At 60.3% G+C, this 20,432-nt stretch overlaps 6 protein-coding genes across 11 annotated transcripts in view; 4 read left to right on the forward strand and 2 right to left on the reverse strand.

The window, feature by feature from the left end:
• The window catches only part of CDON (cell adhesion associated, oncogene regulated), a 36,710-nt gene extending 34,343 nt beyond the window's left edge, over positions 1-2,367 (forward strand). Inside the window, exon 19 of the mRNA XM_072354992.1 lies at positions 552-2,367. Within this exon, the coding sequence (XP_072211093.1) occupies positions 552-700 (149 nt within the window). The 3' untranslated portion in view covers positions 701-2,367. The remainder of the gene's footprint in view (positions 1-551) is intronic.
• Positions 2,368-2,731: 364 nt separating this feature from the next.
• On the reverse strand, positions 2,732-6,968 carry VSIG10L2 (V-set and immunoglobulin domain containing 10 like 2). Its single transcript, XM_072354845.1, has 12 exons — positions 6,783-6,968; positions 6,361-6,708; positions 5,701-5,985; positions 5,329-5,604; positions 4,907-5,200; positions 4,451-4,711; positions 4,067-4,360; positions 3,684-3,986; positions 3,230-3,352; positions 3,134-3,158; positions 2,941-3,056; positions 2,732-2,864 (listed from the first exon to the last, which is right to left on the reverse strand). The coding sequence occupies exons 1-12, from the start codon at positions 6,835-6,837 to the stop codon at positions 2,794-2,796; spliced, it is 2,451 nt and encodes an 816-aa protein (XP_072210946.1). The 5' UTR covers positions 6,838-6,968; the 3' UTR covers positions 2,732-2,793.
• Positions 4,029-13,259, forward strand: PUS3 (pseudouridine synthase 3). 4 transcript variants are annotated; one of them, XM_072354849.1, is made up of 5 exons: positions 4,029-4,127; positions 9,805-10,238; positions 11,302-11,870; positions 12,160-12,350; positions 12,708-13,259. In XM_072354849.1, the coding sequence occupies exons 2-5, from the start codon at positions 9,852-9,854 to the stop codon at positions 12,938-12,940; spliced, it is 1,380 nt and encodes a 459-aa protein (XP_072210950.1). In that variant the 5' UTR covers positions 4,029-4,127; positions 9,805-9,851; the 3' UTR covers positions 12,941-13,259. The 4 variants fall into 4 exon arrangements, with proteins under 4 accessions (XP_072210950.1, XP_072210949.1, XP_072210947.1 ...); XM_072354848.1 differs by lacking the exon at positions 4,029-4,127 and adding an exon at positions 7,272-7,396; XM_072354846.1 differs by lacking the exon at positions 4,029-4,127 and adding an exon at positions 7,491-7,619.
• HYLS1 (HYLS1 centriolar and ciliogenesis associated) lies at positions 7,659-13,498 on the reverse strand. Of its 2 annotated transcripts, none has more exons than XM_072354853.1 (3): positions 13,343-13,498; positions 12,257-12,338; positions 7,659-8,864 (listed from the first exon to the last, which is right to left on the reverse strand). In XM_072354853.1, the coding sequence occupies exon 3, from the start codon at positions 8,838-8,840 to the stop codon at positions 7,998-8,000; it is 843 nt and encodes a 280-aa protein (XP_072210954.1). In that variant the 5' UTR covers positions 8,841-8,864; positions 12,257-12,338; positions 13,343-13,498; the 3' UTR covers positions 7,659-7,997. The 2 variants fall into 2 exon arrangements, with proteins under 2 accessions (XP_072210954.1, XP_072210955.1); XM_072354854.1 differs by having other exon boundaries at positions 7,659-8,861; positions 12,255-12,338.
• A 46-nt stretch (positions 13,499-13,544) lies between these two features.
• On the forward strand, positions 13,545-16,150 carry RPUSD4 (RNA pseudouridine synthase D4). The gene is made up of 7 exons (XM_072354852.1): positions 13,545-13,774; positions 13,843-13,996; positions 14,182-14,383; positions 14,788-14,881; positions 14,959-15,109; positions 15,388-15,485; positions 15,633-16,150. The coding sequence occupies exons 1-7, from the start codon at positions 13,631-13,633 to the stop codon at positions 15,825-15,827; spliced, it is 1,038 nt and encodes a 345-aa protein (XP_072210953.1). The 5' UTR covers positions 13,545-13,630; the 3' UTR covers positions 15,828-16,150.
• Positions 16,151-16,355: 205 nt separating this feature from the next.
• Positions 16,356-20,425, forward strand: PANX3 (pannexin 3). Of its 2 annotated transcripts, XM_072354851.1 has the most exons (5): positions 16,356-17,488; positions 18,190-18,332; positions 18,501-18,715; positions 18,839-19,482; positions 20,303-20,425. In XM_072354851.1, exons 1-5 carry the CDS (start codon positions 17,308-17,310, stop codon positions 20,350-20,352), a joined length of 1,233 nt encoding a protein of 410 aa, XP_072210952.1. In that variant the 5' UTR covers positions 16,356-17,307; the 3' UTR covers positions 20,353-20,425. The 2 variants fall into 2 exon arrangements, with proteins under 2 accessions (XP_072210952.1, XP_072210951.1); XM_072354850.1 differs by having other exon boundaries at positions 18,839-20,339.
• The last annotated feature ends 7 nt before the right edge of the window (positions 20,426-20,432 follow it).

Below are 20,432 nucleotides of genomic sequence, written 5' to 3' on the forward strand. Positions count from 1 at the left end.
AATGGCACTTAACTGATGGTGGGGAGGCTGACAGTGAAGGTTGCAGAAGAGCTGGTCTTTGGAAAAAGGGCTGTGTTCCACCTCCTGTTGAACAGAGGTGGTGAAGCTGAGCTGCTCCTCTTGTCTGATGCCTCTGAATGAGCTCCCCCTGCAGGCACGCTGCAGGTAGTGATGCTGCCGGCTCACACTGCTGTCTGATTGCTGCTGTCTATACCCACAGCAAACCCACGGGCTCCCAAGGCAGACCTAGGGGCTGAGGTGCTGCCCAATGGCGTGTTCCCTAATGAACGGGCATCTGGGGTGGCCTTAAGCCATGCTGGAGGTGAGGGTGGCACAGGATGCTGGTGGGGTTGGGCCGTGTCATCCCCACCTGCTGGATGGCAGCATCAATGTGCTCTGATAGAGCCAAGGCGCTGTGCTGTTGCCCAGCACTTCCCTGGGGTTCTGTGGGAGTAAACCCACCCGGAATTCCTTTCCAAGATCCAGTAACCTGAATTTCCTCTGTGCCTGTGAGTGCACTGAGCTAAAAGCACGTTGCTCTTGCTTTGCAGGTGACAGCTGTGTGCTCTCAGAGACACCAAACCACGTTCTGAGCTGGAGCCCGCTGGTTCTGCAGCCTGTGCCCAAGGACTGCAGGGACAAACCAGGCTGGACTGCAACGCTGTGTGGGTCCGGGCAGCCCCCACTGCAGGAGAGCTGAGGGGAGCGCTGCAGGGACTGATGGAGGGGCCTTAATTATAACAGAGAGAGTCACTATTTATTTTTTGTAGTAGTGTCGTATGAATGTACCTTGTTTTTCAATGGTTGCCTTTTTATATTATTTATGCCTTGAGATTCCTTTTGTTTTTTCCCCCACGCACCGTGAAACTGGCCTGGTTCTGTGTATATAAACCAACAAAGATTCGTAATAATATAAAGAACAACAATGGGAGATGTGGAGTGTGTGTTCCATGGAGCCGTGCCGGCAGAGCAGCGCTGCTGAGAGGCTTTGGTGCTGCACTGGGTGCTGTGGGTGCTGCAGTGCCCAGCAGGCAGAGCTGTGTTGGGCTGCACTCAGACTGCTCCGCTGGGAGTGGACAGAAGGGGATGAGCACTGCAGCAGGTGGAGGTGCTGCAGCCTTCACTGCAGCGTCAGGTTTTTGGCGGTGGGTTTTTTTCCTTTTCCTTCCAAATTTAATCAGAGTGAAAGCAATGAAGCTCCTAAAGCACTGTCCAAAAAGCAGCCCCGGCTGCTGAGAGCCTCCATCACTGTCACAGCTGCCCCACGGCCACACGTGCAGCCTGGGTTGAGTGAGGGGGGCCCGGAGGGGCTGCAGGTGCCAAAGCTGTTCCCCACTGAATGTCTGCTCTGTGTACAGCATGGAGGTACATGTAACGTGCTTTATAAATAGAGAACGTGTCGGCTCAGAGCTGGGCTACCACGCAAGTAGGATCCTGGTTGATGCTTTATACCCAGAGCCTGGCAGTGATGCTGTGCTGTGTAACCTGCTTTCTCCCCTCTGCATGCTTTAGTTTTCATGTTTGCAGGACTCAGTGCCTACCAGGGGAAGGTAAGGCTACCCGGACAGCACCACGTGAGGGCAGTGCCCTGCCCCGGATCTGCTGCTCTGCTTTCTTGATGCCAACACCGGATGCTGGCGTGAGCTCGGGCGGATGGAGCAGGTCTGGTGTCAGATGGAGAGGAGCCATGGGCTGAGCCAGGCAGACAGCGATGGATGTGGGAGGCTGCGATCTGCCGTGTCAGCAGCACCTCCCTGCAGATTGCTTTATTTATAGTGAGTGACACTGTTTTAAGTGTTTGCCTTCCATTTACTGTATTTTACTTTAAAATGTATCTGGGCTCTGCCTGCGCCGTAGGGTTTCAGTGCACGCTCCCACCTCCATGTGCCCAACTCCGAACCTCCCTCTGGTCCTATGGGAGAGCTCCACCTTCAGGCTGCGCGCACAGCCCTGCGCCTGCTTTGTCCACCCAGACCCCGTCCTTCCCTTGGCTCTCCTTCCCTTCCCAGCAGCGAGCTCTGCTGGGCTCCCGGCGCCTTGCAGCTCCCTGCTTTCCCCCAGCACCGAGTTCCACAACCCCGCGTGCATCAGCCCCTTTTCTCCCCATCTTTGGGCTTTTAGAGGAAACCAAACGGACAAACCTCTCTGCGTTCCTCCGGGTACCTCTGAATGCATCACTGCCCCGCGCTGAGCTCCGGATGTCTGCTTGTTGGCATGTGGGTAAATACACTCTATTTTCCGAAGAAGATGTAATGTTTCTTTGGGAATTGCACATGTGTTGGAATGATGTAGTTGTTGTGTGTTGGTTTTTTTGTTGTTGTTGTTTTTGGTGGTTTGATAAATATTAAAGTGAATGCTGCTGCTCCATGGGATGGCAGAGTGGTGATTGGTGCGGTGTGTTCACGAGGTGCAGGACAAGGCAGCACCTCTCCTTGCATCAACTAGAGTTGAGGGCCACCTCCTCCGTGCTGCCCAGGCAGAGATTTCCCCTTCCCCAACCATCCCCGTTGAAGCCCCTTTCCATTTAAAGCTGAGAATCCCACAGCTTCACCCTCACCTCCCGGGGTCCCCAGCCCTGGGTTTGCAGCCCCTCTGCTCCTCCCCAGCCAGACTGAGTCCCCACATCTGCGGGGACCCTGTGCTCTCTTGCAGCCTTTATTGAGGCAAAGGAAGCGGTGGGTACAGCACAGTGCAGGAGGATGGGGCTGTCCCAGGGGTGTTGTTGCCACATCCCAGTTCTCGTCCCCCAGGAACAGCAGCAGTGAGGAGGGGTGTCCCAGGGCTGTGCCAGGCTCAGGGCATGGCAGTCCCTGTGATGGTCACATCCACCGGTGCATCATCCAATGGGTCACCTGGTGGCTCTTCTGCAATGGGACGGGATGGAGAGCCTCGGTGGCACCACTCTGCACCTCCATGCTGGTGGCTCTGCCCACCCTCTACCTTCCACGGCTGCTGTGCTGGGTCCACCCGGCTCCTCCTGTCCCTGTCCTTCTCCATCCTCCATGCTCACGGCCACGTTGGCATCCTCGGCGAGCTGTGGAGCATCAGGGCCAGCCCTGGGGGCATTGGGCTCTCAGATGAGCAACAGGATGCAGGAGAGATCTGGGTGCGTGGCAGGGGTTGGGGCACTCACATGCGGAACAGCAGCTCGTGCAGCCCTATGGACGGACAGACGGACACAATGGGGGCGTTGGGGTTTTACCACCCGGCCGAGCCCCCCGGCACTCACGTGGCAGGCGGTCCCGGTGGCGGGCAATGAAGTACACGGCCAGCAGAGACATGGAGGTGGCCACCAGCATCCCCATCACTGCTGCTCCCATCACGGCCGGGAGCGCCTCGAAGGGCGGCTCAGCTGGAAGAGAGCAGTGCAGGTCAGCCCGTTGGGAAGGGGGAGGTGAGGAGGCGAGGAGCGGCCAGGATGGTGCGGAGGTACCGGGGCAGAAAGGAGCGAGGGGAGCACCGGCATCCCTGGCACAAACGGAGGAGAAGGGTGGGAACCTGCGCTTGTTTGCTCTGAAACCTACTGACGGCTGCTGGCGCTGGGGTGCAGTTCTGCCTTTCTCCGCTCACCCCCCGCTCTGCCAACAGGCATTCAGCCCCGGGCTGTTCTGCAGCCCCTACCGACGCCTGGCACCACCCGGGATGCCATAGGAGCACGGCGTGCCGTCCCGTGCCCACTTCACCTGGCGTCTGCACCTCGGAGGGGTGCCCGGCCGTGCGGTGGTTGACGGCCAGGACGCGGAAGGCATAAACCACGCGGGGGTCGAGCCCCCCCAGGCGCCGGTCGCGGGAGTGCGGCTCGATGTCTCCGGCGGCCGTTTCCCAGGTGCCGGGCGAGCGGCGCTGGGGCTTCTTGGCCGGCCGCCGCTGCACCACGAAGCCGGTCAGGTTGCCCGCGCCCTGCGTCCGCCACTGCAGCCGCACCTCGGTGCGCGCCCGCGTGTAGCGCAGTTTGCTGATGGTGACGTTGGGAGGCGCCGGGTACCCTGCGGCGAGACGGCGCTCCGTGGGACAACGCGGCCCCCCACGCACCGCGGGGATGCGCGGCGCCGCCCCTGGGACTCACGGTCCACGCGGAGGCGGACGGGGAGGCTGGCGGTGCCCACGCTGTTGGCGGCGGCGCAGCGGTAGGTGCCGCCGTCCTGCGGCCACTCGGCGTCGCGCACGGTGAGGTTGGCCCACGCCCCGCCGCGCTCCAGCCGGTACTTGGCGCTGCCCGCCGGCACCTCGCGCTCCTGCGGGTCGTACCAGCCCAGCTCGGCGCCCAGCTCGGTACCGCCGCGCTGCCGGCACGCCAGCCGTGCCTCGCCGCCCTCCAGCACCGCCACCTCGCTGCGCTCCACCTCCAGCTCGGGGACATCTGCGCGGTGAGAGGGGCTGCTGGTGGGATGCCAACGGCCGGCGTGGCACAGCGGTATTGGGGGCGGCACGTGGGGAAGTTCCCCCTTACCCAGCCGGAGGCGGCACTCGGTGCTGGCGGCTCGCAGGGGGTGCGCGGCCACGCAGACGAAGTCCTGGCCCCGCAGGCCGGTATCGGTGCTCAGCACCAGGACGGTGGTTGATGGCGTGGGGAAACCCAGCGCCCGGCCCCGGCCGTCCCACCAGCGCAGCGTGGCCGGCGGTTCGCCCCCCTCCCAGCGGCACCGCAGCATCACGAATTCGTCACGCTTGGTGGCCGCGGCCGTGCACGTGGGGCTGCCTGCCGGGATCCCTGGGGAGGGGCGCGTGGGGGGGTGAGACCCCCTGCCCGACTTTGTCCCCCAAAAGTGCTGGGGGAGCACGGGGCAGCCGACGCTGCTTCACTTTGGGGCGCTCCGTGGTGCAGCCGCAGCACGTGGATTGAAGGGTAACAGGGTGAGGAAAGCAACTTGAGGACAGGGGAGTTTGGGGGTAGATGTGCACTCACACAGGGTGGTCCTGCACACAGCCCCCTCCCGCAGCGCAGGGTGCGTGGCCACGCAGGTGAAGGAGCTGCCGTTCCTCGTGGCTGCCCCTGGCACGACGCTGGTGGCCATGGACAAGCTGGGCCCTGCTGCCCCCTCTTCATCTTCCTCCTCCTCCAGCTCCTCCTCCTCTTCCCCGGGGCCCACCCAGCGCAGCCGGGCTGGAGGGAATCCTCCCAGCCAGCGGCACCGCAGGGCCACGTCCCGCAGGTCAGCGGTGGCCAGAGCGGAGCAGCTGGGGCTCCCGGCCGGTGGATCTGTGCGGGGCACGGAGCTGTCACCGCAGGGTCCCCTCCGTGCCATCACCCCAACCCGTCCTTCCCACCCACATCCTCACCGGGCACCACGTTGTCACCAGGCCGGGCCAGGGCCTTACGGTACTTACAGTACACAGTGAGGACGATGGTGGCCTGGGTGCGGGTTTGGAGGTGGGTGTTCTCAGCCAGGCAGGTGTAGGTTCCTGCCTGACCCCGGGCAATGGCCGACATGACAAAGGTCTGGCCAATGTGCACCTGGGAGCCGTTGTGCAGCCAGATGTACCGGCTGGGGGGGTTGGAGGGCGCCAGGCAGCTCAGCACCACATCCTCCCGCTCGCCTGCAGAGAAGCTGCCCTGCTCCGGGGAGAAGGGCTCCACGCTGATGGCCGGCTCGTCGGGACCGTCTGCGGGGACACAGAGCCCTTTAGCTGCGGGACGTCGCTGCTTCCCCCCCGCCCTGGGGCCCCCTGGTTAGCAGAGCCGTGCCCCAGGGCACTCACAGACGATGTCGAGGTAGACGGGTTCACTGGTGCGGTTGTTGACCTCGTTGCGGGCCGTGCAGCTGTACCAGCCCGCGTGGCTGCGGTTGGCGGGTGCCAGGAGCAGCTCTGCCCCGGAGCCCCCCATCCCCACGGGGGCAGCCAGCAGCATCCCGTGGGGCTCCCGGTGCTGCCAGGAGAAGCTGAGCGGCGCCGTCCCCTCCCGCACGGTGCAGGTCAGGGCCACCTCCGTCCCCTCCGCTGCTGCCGCTGCCGTCAGCCGCACGAAGGGCTTGGAGACGGGCACTGCGGGAACGGGCCATGAGGGTCCCAGAGCCACCAGCCCTTCCCAGAGCTCCTGCATCCCTCCTTTCCTGGCCGGTTGCGGCCTTTCCAGTTCTGGCTAATGGGCTCGCTAATGTGGGTGTCTGTGGGTCAGTGAGTCCACATGTTGGCTAGCAGGATGCCAGGTTGGCCGGGGGAGGGAGTCAGGACGTGGCTACTGAGCTGCTGTGTGGCTGCTGGGCAAGGCAACGGGGCTGGCCGGTGGGCTGCTCTATTGGTCGGGTGCAGAGCTGTGTCGCCCGGCGGGGCTGTCCATGGCCCAGCAGCACCGTACGCTGGCCGGCAGTGCGGGCTGCGGGGGGAGCCGCGCGGAGGCCGGCAGGAGGGACGCCTTACCCAGCACGCGGAGCATCACGGCGGCGTATCCCACGCGGAGCCGCCCCCACTCCGGGAAGAGCCCCTGGCAGAGGAAGCGCCCGGCGGCGGCCGTCCGCAGCTCCCGCAGCTCCAAGGTGCCGTTGCGCAGCGCGACCCGGCCCAGAGCGCCCGCCCCGGGGGCCACCGCCGCCTCCGGTCCCGAACCCACCGCCACGGCCCGCGGCGGCCCCGCGCTCCCCGTGGCCGTGAAGCTCCAGAAGACCACGGCCGGGGCCGCCGTCCCGCAGCTCAGCTCCACCGCCCGGCCCCGGATCCCCGTCACCGTCCGCTCCTCGTAGGCTGCGGAGCCGGCGTCCAGCGGCTGCCCTGCCGGGAGGCGCGCTGCGTTGGCCGCGGCTCGGCTCCGTCCCTCCCCGCCGTGCGGGACCCCCGGCACTCACCCGCCGCCACCAGCGGCAGCAGGCAGAGCAGCCAGGAGCCCCCCCGGCGTTCCATGGCAGGAGCCCCCCGCGCCGCGCTCCGCGACCTCGTGCCGGGTCTCCCCGGGCCGGCCCTGATTAACCCTCAATTATTGATGCGGCGGCAGCGAAACCCAACCCGCTGCAATCTGGCCGCCCCGCTGCCGGCCACGAGCACACGGCTGCGCTCACGACACGAGTGGAGCCGCTTCCAGCCGAGCCGCTGCCGGGACGTCCCGCCGGCGGCCCCCAGCCCCCAGCCCTTAGCAGCCCTTGGCCCTTAGCCCGCCCCTCTCCCGGCGGTCACCCCAGCCCGCCCCGCGCCATAACGGAGCTGCGGACACGGCGCGTGTTGCGGAGCGGGGTTTGATATTTCATCTGCCCGCCCGGCCATGAAACATTGATGGGGCGGCCGGTAACGCAATGCCGGCACGGGCCGCCTGCGGGGGGCGGGGAGGGCGGGGTGCAACGCGCGGGACGAGCCGCCGCTGAACAGCGAGAGGAACCGCGGAGCGCGAGGACGGAGCGCGGCACCGCGACACGGCGGCGGCCACGTGCGGATCGAGGAGCACAGCGCCCCCTGGCGGCACGGCGGGGTGAGATGGGGAGTAACGGCCCGTTTGGGACAGAGCCGCCTCTGAGCGGGGCACCGAACGGGAACGGGCCGGGACGGACCGATAAATCTGGGCCCGAACGGGGCTTGAATCGCCGCTTTGAGGCGGGCTCATGAATATTCAACGCCTCATGAATATTCATGTAGTGGGCACTTCCGGGGCAGCGGCACCGGCACCGGAAGTTGTGGCGGCGGCGGCGGTGCAGGTAGCGGGGGGTGCGGGCGGGCCGGGCCGGGCCGGGTCGGGTGGGGCCTTGCTTGTGCCGGCGGTTCCGATCGCAGCCGGAGCTGGAGCGGCCGCGCGGGGCGGTGCGCGCTGTGGGTGCGGGTTCAGCCCGCGGCCGTGTTCCGTGCGGCTCCGCGCCACGTGGGCCGCTCGTTTATAACGCCCCGCTGCTGCCGTTCATTTATAACGCCCCGCTGCTGCCGTTCATTTATAACGCCCCGCTGCTGCCGTTCACTTATAACGCCCCGCTGCTGCCGTTCGCACACGCTTTATTGAGTAGTTGCCCGGTTCGCTCTCACACCGCCCCATTCCGATGTAAAAGCCCGGCTCCCTCCCAGCACCCAGCGGGGCTGCTCGCTCACAGCGGGGCGCTCCTCCTGGGCACGAGCCCGTTGGCCAGGTCCCAGCGCACCCCCCATCGCAGCGCGCTCCGCTTCTTGTCGCTGGGCGCGGTGTAGCCGTTGGGCACGAAGCTGCGCTGCGCTTTGCTGGGCTGCCCGCGCTGTGCCTGCAGCCGCCCCCTGATGCAGCGGCGCAGCTCGTGGTGCTGGGCCTGTCCCGGCACGGGGAAGCGCTCCCACTCCCGTTTGTACTCCAGGTATTTGGCCACGCGGTCGGTTTTGTTGCGGTTTTGGTGCAGCGTCTCCAGCCTGGGGGGAAAGAAGGACTTGGGCTGCAGGGCGGAGGCTGCGCCGCGGGAGCTGGGAGGACTCTGGCTCTGCACAACCCTGAGGAGGAAGGGGGTCTGCTCGCAGTGAGCGCAGTGGTGCCGACAGGAAGGCTCCGGCTGGAACTCGTGGTAGAAACTGCTGCTGGTCTCCGTCTCGCCCTCACAGAGGCTGTCGTCCAGAGCGGTGCTCAGCTGAAGCATCCTCTGTGTCAGGCTCCACGTGTCCGTGGGCTCCAGCAGGCTGCTGACCGACTCGTCACAGACCTCCACTCCTCCGTCAGCTCTGTGTCTCAGCACCTTCCTCTTCATCGCCGGCCTCCTGGAGCCCTCGGGGCACCACAGCGCAGCACTGGGCTCTGTGCAGGGAAGCCCTTTGGATGGAGGTCGGGCTGTCTGCAGCCCCGTGGGCACGGTGTAGGCGCTGCAGCAGAGAGCTGCCCCTCCTGCTCCGTGGTTCTCGCTGCCTCCTTCCAGTTCCTCATCACTCAGAGCAGCACCTGCATATCTCTCTGCTCCCAGCCTGTTCTCCATGGTTTCTGCTGGGCTGGACAGACCCTGCAAAAAGAAATGTGGTTAATATCTTGCAGTGCATCTAAGTAGGCTGAGGGGGGCTCTGCAAAGGCTGACTCTTCACCACCCTGAAACCTCTCAGGCTTGTGGGTGCTGATTCAGGCTCCAGCAAACGAGGAGGAATCCTGTAGATAACTTTGTACGACAGCACATTGCATGTAAATTGCACTGCATTGCGTATAAAGGTTCAATGAAGTGATGGACAAGCGCAGGGCAGACTCAGCTCACTCTGTGACTATAAGCCTTGGGGAAACCAGTATGTTCTCAAAACCACAGAACCCAGCTGTGATTAAATCTAGAGACATCAAAGAGTGGTTTTATTTCCACAGACAAGGAAAAAATGTTTGTTTAGAGCTTGGCTATTATAGCCTGAAGGCAGAGCTGCAGGCTGAGTTGTGTGATTGAGGGAAGGCAGAAGGACTGGCTGCAAAAGGGACACGGACAGTGTTCCCACTGAAGCCTGCAGGTTTGGGGCTATCTTTATGCCACTAAATGGGTTTAGAAATGCAAGTTTTAATCGTGTGGCAGTGATGCCATTACGAAACGTTGGAGCAGATGGTGCTGCAGGATGACTGGTAGCTGTTAGCAGGCTGTCTGAAGTGTTGATGCTAGCTGAACACAGCGAGAATGGGAACCGCTCCATGACAGCTTTGCACAGGAAATGTGGGAATGAGCTGCCGCCGTGCTGGGCTGCCAGAGCAGAGCTGCTGACAGCGGTGGCTGAAGGGAGATGCCTGATGAAAAGCACCAAAGAGATTCGTAGCCTTGAACCAAAGTGTATCATCCCAGCCGAGCCCCCTTGACAGTTACTGTGTGCTCCTGGGCACCCTGAGCGATTACAAAGAAGCCCAAGAGTTACTGTGCAGATGGCAAGTCTGCAAAGGCAGAAAAAGGTAGAAACACAGATTTCCTCCTTTCTTTGCAGGCCCTGAGGAGCCGCCAGCCACCAACTAAGACTCCAGGAGACTCACGATGGCCAACGGGAGCTGGGCCGCAGATCGAGAACAGCTCCTGAGGAGGGTGCAGGACCTGGAGGAGGAGGTGAAGCAGCTGCAGGAGAAGCTGTCAGAGGGCAAGGAGGGCTCTGCAGTGCAGGACACCCCTCCAGCCTCCAGGAAATCCAAGAAGCAGCACCAGCGACCATTTGATTTCAGCGCCCACGGCCGCAGGCACGTCGCACTGAGGATCGCCTACCTTGGCTGGGGGTACCAAGGCTTCGCCAGCCAGGAGAACACCAGCAACACGATTGAAGAGAAGCTGTTTGAAGCCCTGAAGAAGACACGGCTGGTAGATGACAGGCAGACCTCCAACTACCACCGCTGTGGGCGGACAGACAAAGGAGTCAGTGCCTTTGGACAGGTCAGGATGGATTTACGGGTTCCACTGGGGGTGGTAGAGCTCAGGATGGAGATCTTGTGGGGTTTCTGGCCAGCAGTGACGAGCCAAGTGCTCACTGTGACACCGCAGGCTGGGTTTGGTTTTTAAAAGCTTTTTCAGAGACTAATTCTTTACTGGAGCTGTTTGGAGCAGATGAAATGCATTTCAGGCTGCTGTTTCCTGAGTCAGGATGGCTACCAGTCCAGCTCACATGCCAGAAAGGGGAGCTGCCCCTTCCTCTGCCTATGTATATATTGCTCTTCCTGTGCCAACTGCAGTGCTTGGCAGCCCCCTCCCATCTGCCCGAACTCAATAGCCCAGCAAAATAACTGGAATGCTTCCCACAGAGTGAGAAAGCTGCATCCCTGTGTGGAAGGGTCTGAGGAGCCGCAGCCGGCGGAAGAGAGCGTGGGAGTGGGAGCTGGAGGAAGAGGAGCAGCTGGCCCACACAGCGGCAGGGAACAATCAGGGAAGCTCAGCCTTACGATGGCTTTGCTTTCCTCCTCTTCCCCTCCTGCTTGTGCTCAGGGTATGGGCCTGCCCCAGCTTTTCCCATTCCAGGGTGGTTTTAGCCTGCATCACTCACTTGCTCTAGTTCACGAAGCAAAGCACAACAAGTAAAGGCGTGGGCCACCTTTGCTTGCACAGTTAGATGTGCTCACAGACTCGCAGTGTTGATTCACTTGTTTCCACACCACAACTCCCAGCCTGTTGGGCTGTTAATGGGTTCAAGTTATGAACTCCAGTTAAAAACAAAAAGGCACATGTGTATCTTGCAGACTGCAGCCATTTAGAGACCATGCTATGTAGGCAGTTTGCAACTTTTTCTGTTTTATTAAAGGAATCTATAGCATCTGCTAGGAAGCTCAGCAGAAGCACTTGCAGTTTTACCCACAGGAAGGAGTGGTAAGAAACCGAATTAAGATACCTTCCTCTGTAGGAGATCCTGAATTCATTTCAAAATGCAAGGCAGAGGTGTAGGCAGACTTGGCTTGGCGCACTGCATACGCCCATCCACCTAATCCTAGTTTTCACAATTTTGCAGGTGATTTCCCTAGATCTTCGCTCTAACCTCTCTGAGGAAAAGAAACTAAATGGTTCCACGGGTGACTCGGAGGGAAAAAGCAGTAAACCTGAGGAAGAGCTCCGCTACACCCACATGCTGAACAGGGTGCTCCCACCTGACATCCGTGTGCTGGCCTGGGCCCCCGTGGAGCCAGACTTCAGTGCCCGGTTCAGCTGTCTCAAGAGGACCTACCGTTACTTCTTCCCCTGTGCAGACCTGGACGTGGCCCTCATGCACGCTGCTGCCCAGCGCTACGTGGGGACGCACGACTTCCGGAACCTTTGCAAAATGGATGTTGCCAATGGTGTCATCAACTTCCAGAGAACAATTCTCAGCGCCCAGGTGACGTGGGTGGATGGGGGAGCTGAAGGTGACCTGCGGGACCCCTTCCGACTGTGCCAGTTTGAGGTGACGGGACAGGCATTCCTCTACCACCAAGTGCGCTGCATGATGGCCATCCTCTTCCTGATTGGACAAAGGATGGAGGGCCCAGAGATCATCGATGAGCTGCTGGATGTGGAGAAGAACCCTCGAAAACCACAGTACAGGTATGGGCAGCAACCTCCCAGCAAGAAAGCAAACTGCTGGCATCTCCTTGAGATAGCCATAAGGATCCTGTTGCTGTGCTCCTGAACAAGCTATCGATGGTCTTAGCCCTTGGTATTTGGGAAAAATTAACTCAGAGAAGCATTTTTGTGAAGGGCAGCATTGTTATTAGCAGAATGGGCAGGCCGTGGTGCTGTTACATTAACGCTGTGACCCTTTTCTATCACGACCCTTCTCTCGCATGTCTCCAACACCTTGCTGTCAGTTTGTAACGCCTTCTCTTTTTCCTAGTATGGCTGTGGAGTTCCCCCTGGTCCTGTATGACTGTGAGTTTGAGAACATCCACTGGCATTATGACCGGGAAGTGCAGGAGTTCAACGTTACCCACCTGCAGCAGCTCTGGGCCAGCTACGCCATCAAGACTCAAGTGCTGCACAGCATGTTACGAGGGCTGGATGCTGCTCCCGTGGCTGCAGGGAAAGGTGAGAGATGGCAGAATTATTCCCAACAAGTAGTAGTCGAAACATTGTTGAAAGTGTTCATAGAATCGTTAAGGTTGGGAAAGACCCCTCAGGATCATCAAGTCCAACCATCAGCCCGTCCCTGCCATGCCCACTAATCGTGTCCCTCTGTGCCACATCTCCACGTTCCCTGAACACCGTCAGGGCTGGTGACACCTGGGGATCCCCACTGGGACCGATTGCCAGCTGGGTACAATTGCATTCATTGCCACCCTCTGTGCCCAGCCCTCCAGCCAGCTCTTCCCTCAGCAGAGTGTGCCCATCCAAGCCGTGGGCTGCAGCTGCTCCAGGAGAACACTGTGTTATTTCTCGTTGCAGACCCGGGGGATGCCGGCCCCGTCCCCTGGGGCGCCCTGCAGCCCGCGGTGCACAACCAGGCCAGCAGCTTCGTGGAAGGTGTCCGGGCCCGGACCTACAAACCGCTGCTGGAGCGGCCGCGGTGCGAGGGGCTGGAGTCCCGCATCCAGCACTGCCTGCGCAGGGGGCGCGGCCAGGCCGAGCGGGCAGCCAAGCGGCTCCGCACCGGGGAGGGGCCGGGGGAGGGCTCCTAAGGGACCGCATGGTGCTTTTTGTGCACGTTTGGCTTTAAATACATTTTCCTTTGCGATTTTTATACGTTGCTGTTAGCTGTAAAGATAACGGCGCTGTGCTGTGGGCTGCGGGGGGACCCCGGGGCAGCATAGGCCTGGCCTGGGACAGCATAGGCCTCCCCAGGGCCGTATGGATGCAATTCCTGCCCAGGGCTGTATGTTCCCCTCGGCTCTGTTTGCTGCTGGGCCCAACCGCTCAGCACAGCCTCCAGGCCGTCTCAGAGCGCAATGAGGGCCAGCACAGCCTCCTCCAGGCGAAACAACCCAGCTCCCTCAGCCGCCCCTCACCGCTCAGTGCTGAGCCCCCTCACCGCTCATTAGCTCAGTGCTGAGCCCCCCCGTCCCCGCCGTCCCGTCCCGTACCGTGGCTGTTCCCTCAGCCGCTCCCTCGCACCGCGGCCGTTACCGGTTCCCAACCGCTGCTCTCCTTCGAACGGCGGGGCGGGGCGTTGCCGTTTCCTATAGGCGGCCGCTGCCGTCGCTCATCTCCCTCCGCCCTTCCCATTGGGTACCTGGGTTGCAGGGCAGCCTCGCCGTCTCCTAATGGCGGACGGTGCCGTCGCTCGTCTCCCTCCGCCCTCCCCATTGGGCGCTGGGCTGAGGCACCGCCTTCCGGGGGGCGGAAGGGGCGGGGCGCACGGGGGCAGCGGAATGGCGGCGCTCAGTGCTCGGCTGTGGCGGCGGCCGGGAGAGGCCTTGGGGCGGGCGGCGTCGGGGGCGGTGCGGGCGGAGCAGCTGGCGGAGCGACTGCGGGCGAAGCGGAGCGAGGAGAAGGAAAAGGAGACGCGGCGGGAGGTGAGCGCGGCCGGGGGGCGGCTCCCAGCCCGGGTCCGACCGCCTCCATCGGCCTCTCGTTCCCTCAGGTGGCCGCGGAGCCGGCGCGGAGGCGGGCCCGGGAGCTGAGCGCGCTGCAGCGGGTGCACCGCAACGTGCTGGCCAAGGCGCTGCGGCAGCGGGTCGTGCACCAGGACGAGCAGCTGGTGCTGCTCAACAAGCCCTACGGGCTGCCCGTGCACGGTGAGCGACGGGGCGACCTGCGGGGGGGGCGGGCTTCAACGAGACCGGCTGCCCGCTCACGGCAGCGCCTGGCAGCGGGCGGGTGTGGGCAGAGCGGCCGGAAAGCTGCTGTGACCGGGAGATCCTCCCGTATCGTTTGTATTGCGGTTAACTTAGGGCTGTGAATGCCTGCCTGGGCTTTGCAGGTGGCCCCGGGGTCAAGAACTGCATTGCTGATGTGCTGCCAATCTTGGCCAAGATGCTGGTGAACATGAAGGCTGAACCGCTGCACCTGTGCCACCGGCTGGACAAGGAGACAACGGGAGTGATGGTGCTGGCGCGGAGCAGGGAGGCAGCAGACAGGATCCGGCTCCTCTTCAAAACCCGCCAGGTGGAGAAGATATACTGGTAGGAAGGTTTGGGAAGGAAGATCATGGAAGGGATTAGGTTAGCAAGGACCTTACACTGAGTTCCAACTGCTCTGCTTTAAGCGGGGTTACCAGCCATTAGATCAGACTGGCTGGAGCTCCAGAAGTGTCTCTGACAAACAGCAGAGTCACCAGTGTGCAGATGTGGGGACGTGGGGCCCCATCTAACCTGACCTTGAACCAACTGCACCACTCAGCTTGACGTCATTATTGCATTTGATGAGAGCACTCTCAATCCCACTGTCTGTGATTATGAATGCTTGAGTATCTTGTTAAAAGGGTTTCTCCTGGGGAGAAGAGTGAGGGGTAAGGGAGAGTTTCTATCCTGCTGGGTGTGCAAAGGGCCGTAGCAGCATCACACAGATCTCTGCTTTTCCTTTGCAGGGCAATTAGTGTGGGAAACCCAGACCCTGCTGAGGGCATCGTGGAAATCCCCATGGTGGAGAGGGAGGTGCAGAGCCACCAGCCTCATTACAAGGTGAGCGAGCATCCTCTCAGCTGCAGTCTGGGGCTTTTTCCCCTTCCCATTGGGCTCATCCTCTTGCTGTGGTTCAGATGACGCTGGCCCCAAACTACCGCGTGTCTCCTGAGGATGGAAAGGTGCTGAGAATCCGCAAGAACCGCAGTGCTGAGAGCGCAGTGACGCGGTATCGCGTTCTGGCCAGCTCTTCTGCCTGCTCTCTGCTGGAGCTCCAGCCCATCACAGGTGAGGCTTAGCCGGGTGTTCGTGTGCTGTGCCAGCCACCCAGCTACTTGGTCACCTTGGCTGTGTTTTCTGTACAGCCGGGAGCAGTCCTGGAGAGAGGAACAAGCTGTAGAACATGGCCAAAGCTCTGGGAACCAGTGCTGTTTTGCTGCCAGGGCTCGCAGCACAAGGTTACCCAGCATGAGGGTGTTTTTAGGGGCCTGGGTTGGTAGTGAGTATAGACCTGATGCCCAGTGTGACAGATGCGATGTTTCTCCTTTTCTCCCTCCTCATCTCAGGAGTGAAACACCAGCTCCGGGTTCACCTGGCCTATGGATTGGGATGCCCCATCCTGGGGGATCATAAATATTCGCACTGGAGCAAGCTGGCACCGCAGGTAAGTCAGATACCGTGCCATGGAGCAGGGCAGAGGAGGGACCAGCTGCTTGGTGGTGCATGCTGGGATTCTGAGACCAGGCTGCTGACATGGGGGTATGGAATTGGGTGTTAGGGCTGTCCTCACACCACTCTGTCCTCAACACAGAAGCTTCCTGAAATCACTCTGAAGAGGTTGAAGCTGCAGCAGAGCAAGTCTCGCCACCTCCCTCTACACCTCCATGCCTACCGCCTCTCCCTGCCGCTGGGCACCAGTGGCAAACAGATAGACCTTGTATGTGAGCCACCCAGCTTCTTCCACAGGACGCTGAGGAAGCTGGAGCTGGACATTCCTAAGGAATAGGATGAGGCCTGTCAACTGGACTGATCCTTTGCACTCCATACTTATAGCACGTGACAGTGCTGCAGTGGTGTTTCACTCATGGCAAGTGGTGTGATGAGGTTTGTGCTCTGCTGCTTGGGAGACACCTTGCCTTCTGGGTAGTGGAGTTGCTGGCTTAGCCTCTGTGCACTTCTTGTCCACAGTCCATACCTGATCAGGAGCAGAAAGCATAGTGGGTGCACTCAGGCCTCTTGTTTATACTGATGAGGCTGGGTAGAAACTGGGCATTGATCATTCTGTGCTCTGAACTTGTCCCTGTCCAATAAAGAACCCAGCTTCTGCAAAGGTGAAGGTTGTGTGGCTCTCTGTGGTCAGGGCAGGTGAACCTCAGTGCCTGGGCGGGTTTGAACACCTCTGAGTGTAAAGCCAGTCAGTTCAGAGCTTCCTTGGCTCAGCCCTTCTGTACTGTCTTACATCCTGGCACTCAGATTTGGAGACTTTGTCTGGAAAAATGAAAAGCCAACACAGTAAGAGTGAAATTTGGCAGCAGCTGTGAGTTCTGGCTGTGTTGAGAGGCTGCACAGAGCCACAGCATGGCAGGGACTCCCCTCAGCTTGGCTGAGCAGCCTGGGGCTCCTCTGGCTTTGGCTGTTGGCTTCTTGGGCAGCAGGCGCACTGCCAGAGCTGGGAGCTTTTCTGTCCTCTGTTCCATCTCACCAACTCCTGATTTCCATATTGCTTTTTTCTAGATCCCAATACTTGTATCTCTGTCCCACTGGAGCTCTCTGCGTTGTCCTAACTGCTCTCCTGGAGCCGGATTAGAGGGGGGGGGGGCAATAGGAGCTTGTAAAGCTGGTATCCAGGGAACCAGAGCTGATGTACACATAAACAGTGCAATCACTGATGTCTTCTTAGCTCCTGGTGCCACTTGTCCTGTCCTCAAGGCTTGGGAGCTGAGGAGCAGGACCTTCTCCAGCAGCCCTGGCACGCAGGAGTGCTGGAAGGGGGCTCTTTGTACCCTGTGAGGCCACTCTGTACCTGGCTAGAGCTTTTGGTTTGGGTGATGCCCCATCCTCGCTTGTTACAGAAAGCAAAAATAGATCAGAAGCCCCACGCCCCGTGAACATGTTGCTGGAAATACATCTGTTTATGACAGAGGAGATTAAAACCACGGGGATCTGGTCCATGCTGGGACCCATGGTGGCTGGGCAGGAATGCTGCCTTGGCCATGGTGCTGTGACTACAAGGCTTTTTCTTGTCTATTTTGGGGCACGTTATTTGCATTCCTGCCAGTGAAAGGCTTCCCCTGTAATTATCAGTTGATTTAACACACTGTCTAAGCTGTCATTTACAGCTGCCTGCTTGGTAGCACTTGGCATGCAATGCTTCCATCCATACAAAGCCTCTTGCCGCGCTGGTTGCACCTCAGACAGCTCCAGGACCCCCAGGCAGCAGCACTGGACTCCATTTCCCTGTGGCGTAGCCCTTCCCGGGGAGAAAGATGTCCCTGTCGCACACGGCTGCCGAGTACATGCTTTCAGATGCCCTCCTCCCAGACCCCAGCAGCTCCCGTGCCAAGGGCTTGCGGCTGGAGCTGCCGAGCGACCGTGTGCTGAAGTTCGTCGCTGTGGGGCTGCCCCTCTTCCTTGTCTCACTGGCCTTCGCCCGGGAGTTCTCTGCTGGTGAGTTGTGGGGACAGTGTTTGTATCACACGACTTGCTGGGTCGGGTTTGGGGTGGTGAGTACCGTAAAAGCCTGATGTTTTCACTGGCATGACATCACAGCCTGGAAATCCCATTTGAGGGGGTTTTAAGTTTTCTGTCTTGGGCTTACTGTTCGTTTTTTAATTGATTTTGATAGCTTTTATCGATTTATTATTATATTTAATTGCCTGCTGGTAGCCCTAGCCCTCTGAGGGTTGCTATGCCCTCTCACCTGCTGCCCATGCTGTTCTGCTCACAGCATCCTGTAGTGCTCCTATCTCAAAGGCAGGGTTGTTTTGGGGGGAGGTGTCAGTGGGGTTTTGAGGTCTCCCCTGGACTTTTTAGGGCTTTTGCTGTCCCAGAGTTTGGTGCTTGCCGGGATAATGGGGGTGGGCTGGTGACAGCAGCACGGAGTTTCATTGATGGTGCTGTTTTGTGCATCTCAACATTGAGCTAAAGCTGGATTTGGCCGGTGTTGTTCTGTGGCTTTGCAAGGTTTGGTTTTGTGCCGGTTTGTGTCAGGTTCACATTTCCCTGCTGTGAACCTGTGGCTGTGCTGAAATGGAAGCGTCTGGGAAATGGTAGAACCCTCACCCCTCTGACAGCCATAAAACAGTGCAACGGGGACAGATAACTACAACGAGCCTTGTCCTGCCTGCTCAGCTCCCTCCTCCTTGTAGGCTCACAGATCAGCTGTTTCTCACCCTCCAACTTCACGGGGAAGCAATCTGCCTATGCTGACACAGCTTGCTGGGACTCACTCCTCCACCACGGCTTCGATGCTGAGGGACGTGCTGTCACCAAGTCCCTTTGGGCTCTCAAGGTACAGTGGTGGGTTGGTATGGGGCCGTCAACTCGGTGACAGGGCGCTACCAGCTCCTGCCATCGTGTTGGTGGGGGCAGATCCTGGAGGGCAAAGTAGCTGTGCACCTCATCCCTCCTAAAGTCCCTCTCTCCTGGAGAACCCTAACCTAGGGATGGTCTCCCTCAGGTCTTCCCGTACTCGCTGCTGGTGGTGGCGGTGCTCATGTACCTGCCCTACCTGCTGTGGCGTTATGCAGCCTCCCCCACCCTCCACTCTGACCTCCTCTTCATCATCGACGAGCTGGACAAGTCCTATAACCGCTCTGTGCGCCTGGTGCAGCACATGAGGAAGGTCCAGCAGGAGAGCGATGATTCGGAGCAGTTCTGGGAGGAGTATGAGAGGTGAGACAGCGTGGTGGGGGGACATCCAGTCATAGCCCCTGCACACTGCCTTGGGGTCACCTCCTCACTCACTGTGGCTTTAATGAGCAATGGGGAGGGTCCAACTCTCTGCTTTCTCTCCAGGGCTCGACGGGAGAGGTACTTTGAGTTCCCCTTGCTGGAGCGCTACCTTGCCTGCAAGCAGCACTCTCACTCCCTGGTCATCATCTACCTCCTGAGGAACCTCCTCCTGCTCTTGTTCTTGGCTGCAACTTGCCTCTACCTGGTCTTCCTCCACCTCAACATCTTCTTCCAGGATGAGTTCAGCTGCTCCATCAAAACAGGGCTGCTCCAGGCTGAGCCTCACGTGCCCCAGCTCATACCCTGCAAGCTGGTCGCCTTCTCTGTCTTCCAGCTCATCAGCCTCACAGTTGGTGGTGTGTATGTCCTCCTTATGCCTGTCGTCATCTTCAGTGCCCTGCAGCTCTGTCAGTGGGACAAGGGGCTGCTCTCTGTCTATGAGATGCTGCCTGCCTTTGACCTTCTTAGTCGCAAGATGCTCACCTGCCCCATCAACGACCTCAATGTCATCCTCCTCTTCCTCCGGGCCAACATCTCCGAGCTGACGTCCTTCAGCCGCCTCAGTGCCGTCAGTGCCTTGCGGGAGGCAGCTGCTGAGAAGCAGGACATCGATACCGTTGTTGACTTCATGACGCTGCTGGCTGGGCTGGAGGCCACCAAGCCCAAACACCAGGCTTGTATGGCCCCGGGCAATGGCGAGGCCATAGGTAGGTTCCTTGGTGTTCCTGGGGTAGAGGTGACCTCTTTGCTGTCTTTTCAGCGCCCACATTGTTGCATTCCACCTTGTGGGTGAGGCAGAACCTGCCCTGGCCCTTAACCTGCTGCCAAGACCCTTAAGCTTTTGGGGCAGGGACCGGGGCGCTGCTGAGGGTCACTGAGGGGCCGACGGCTCCATCTCTCCATTTCATGACCAGGGTCTGGTTCTGGCAGCCAGGGCCGCGATGCTGCCACCAGCCCATGCGTGGGCAGGAGTTGCTATAGGAACGGGTTTGCTGGGAAGATTGCGGAGCTGGAGGCTGAGACCCAAACTCTGGGCTGATGGTGGGGCTGGGGATTGTCCTCATTTGAGACGGCAGCAGCTCGGCCTCCCCATGGCTGGGGGCAAACTAAACCTTGGGGTGCTGCTGTGATGTTCTGCTGTGACTGTGGGGTGCTGGGCAGGCACCCAACGCACCAGCACTTGCTCTCTCACATGGTTGGGTTTCTGGGGAGCCGGGGGCACCTTCTTTGCTGTCTTCTCAAGCCGCTCGCTGTGTTTTCTGGGCTCTGCAAGGCAGCTCATCCCCAGCAGGGCAGGAGCCAGAATGTCTGCACTCCTTTCCTCGCCCTGAACATGCAGACTGTGGTCTGTGGTTTTAAAACGAATAAATATGGAAAGAAGGGAAGATTGAGCTGTATTTAGCATCCTCGTTGGCATGGCAACTGCAGGGCCGGCACAGCCAGCTCTGGGGCTAGAAGAGCCCAGGCTGCTGGGCTGGGCTGGTTCTAAGCCCAAATAATAATCGCTTCTTCCCCATCTCCGTGCAGAGATGAAGCCTGCGGTGGAAGCCGAGGACGAAGCTGAACCCGACTGCTGAGCCGCTGCTGGGCTCCGGCTGCATCGTGTTCCCAGCGGCAGCGCTGGCTGTTCATTAAACTGGTTTTGTTACACGTGTGC

The sequence above is a fragment of the Excalfactoria chinensis genome, chromosome 21, assembly GCF_039878825.1.
Source record: "Excalfactoria chinensis isolate bCotChi1 chromosome 21, bCotChi1.hap2, whole genome shotgun sequence".
Lineage (NCBI taxonomy): Eukaryota > Metazoa > Chordata > Aves > Galliformes > Phasianidae > Excalfactoria > Excalfactoria chinensis.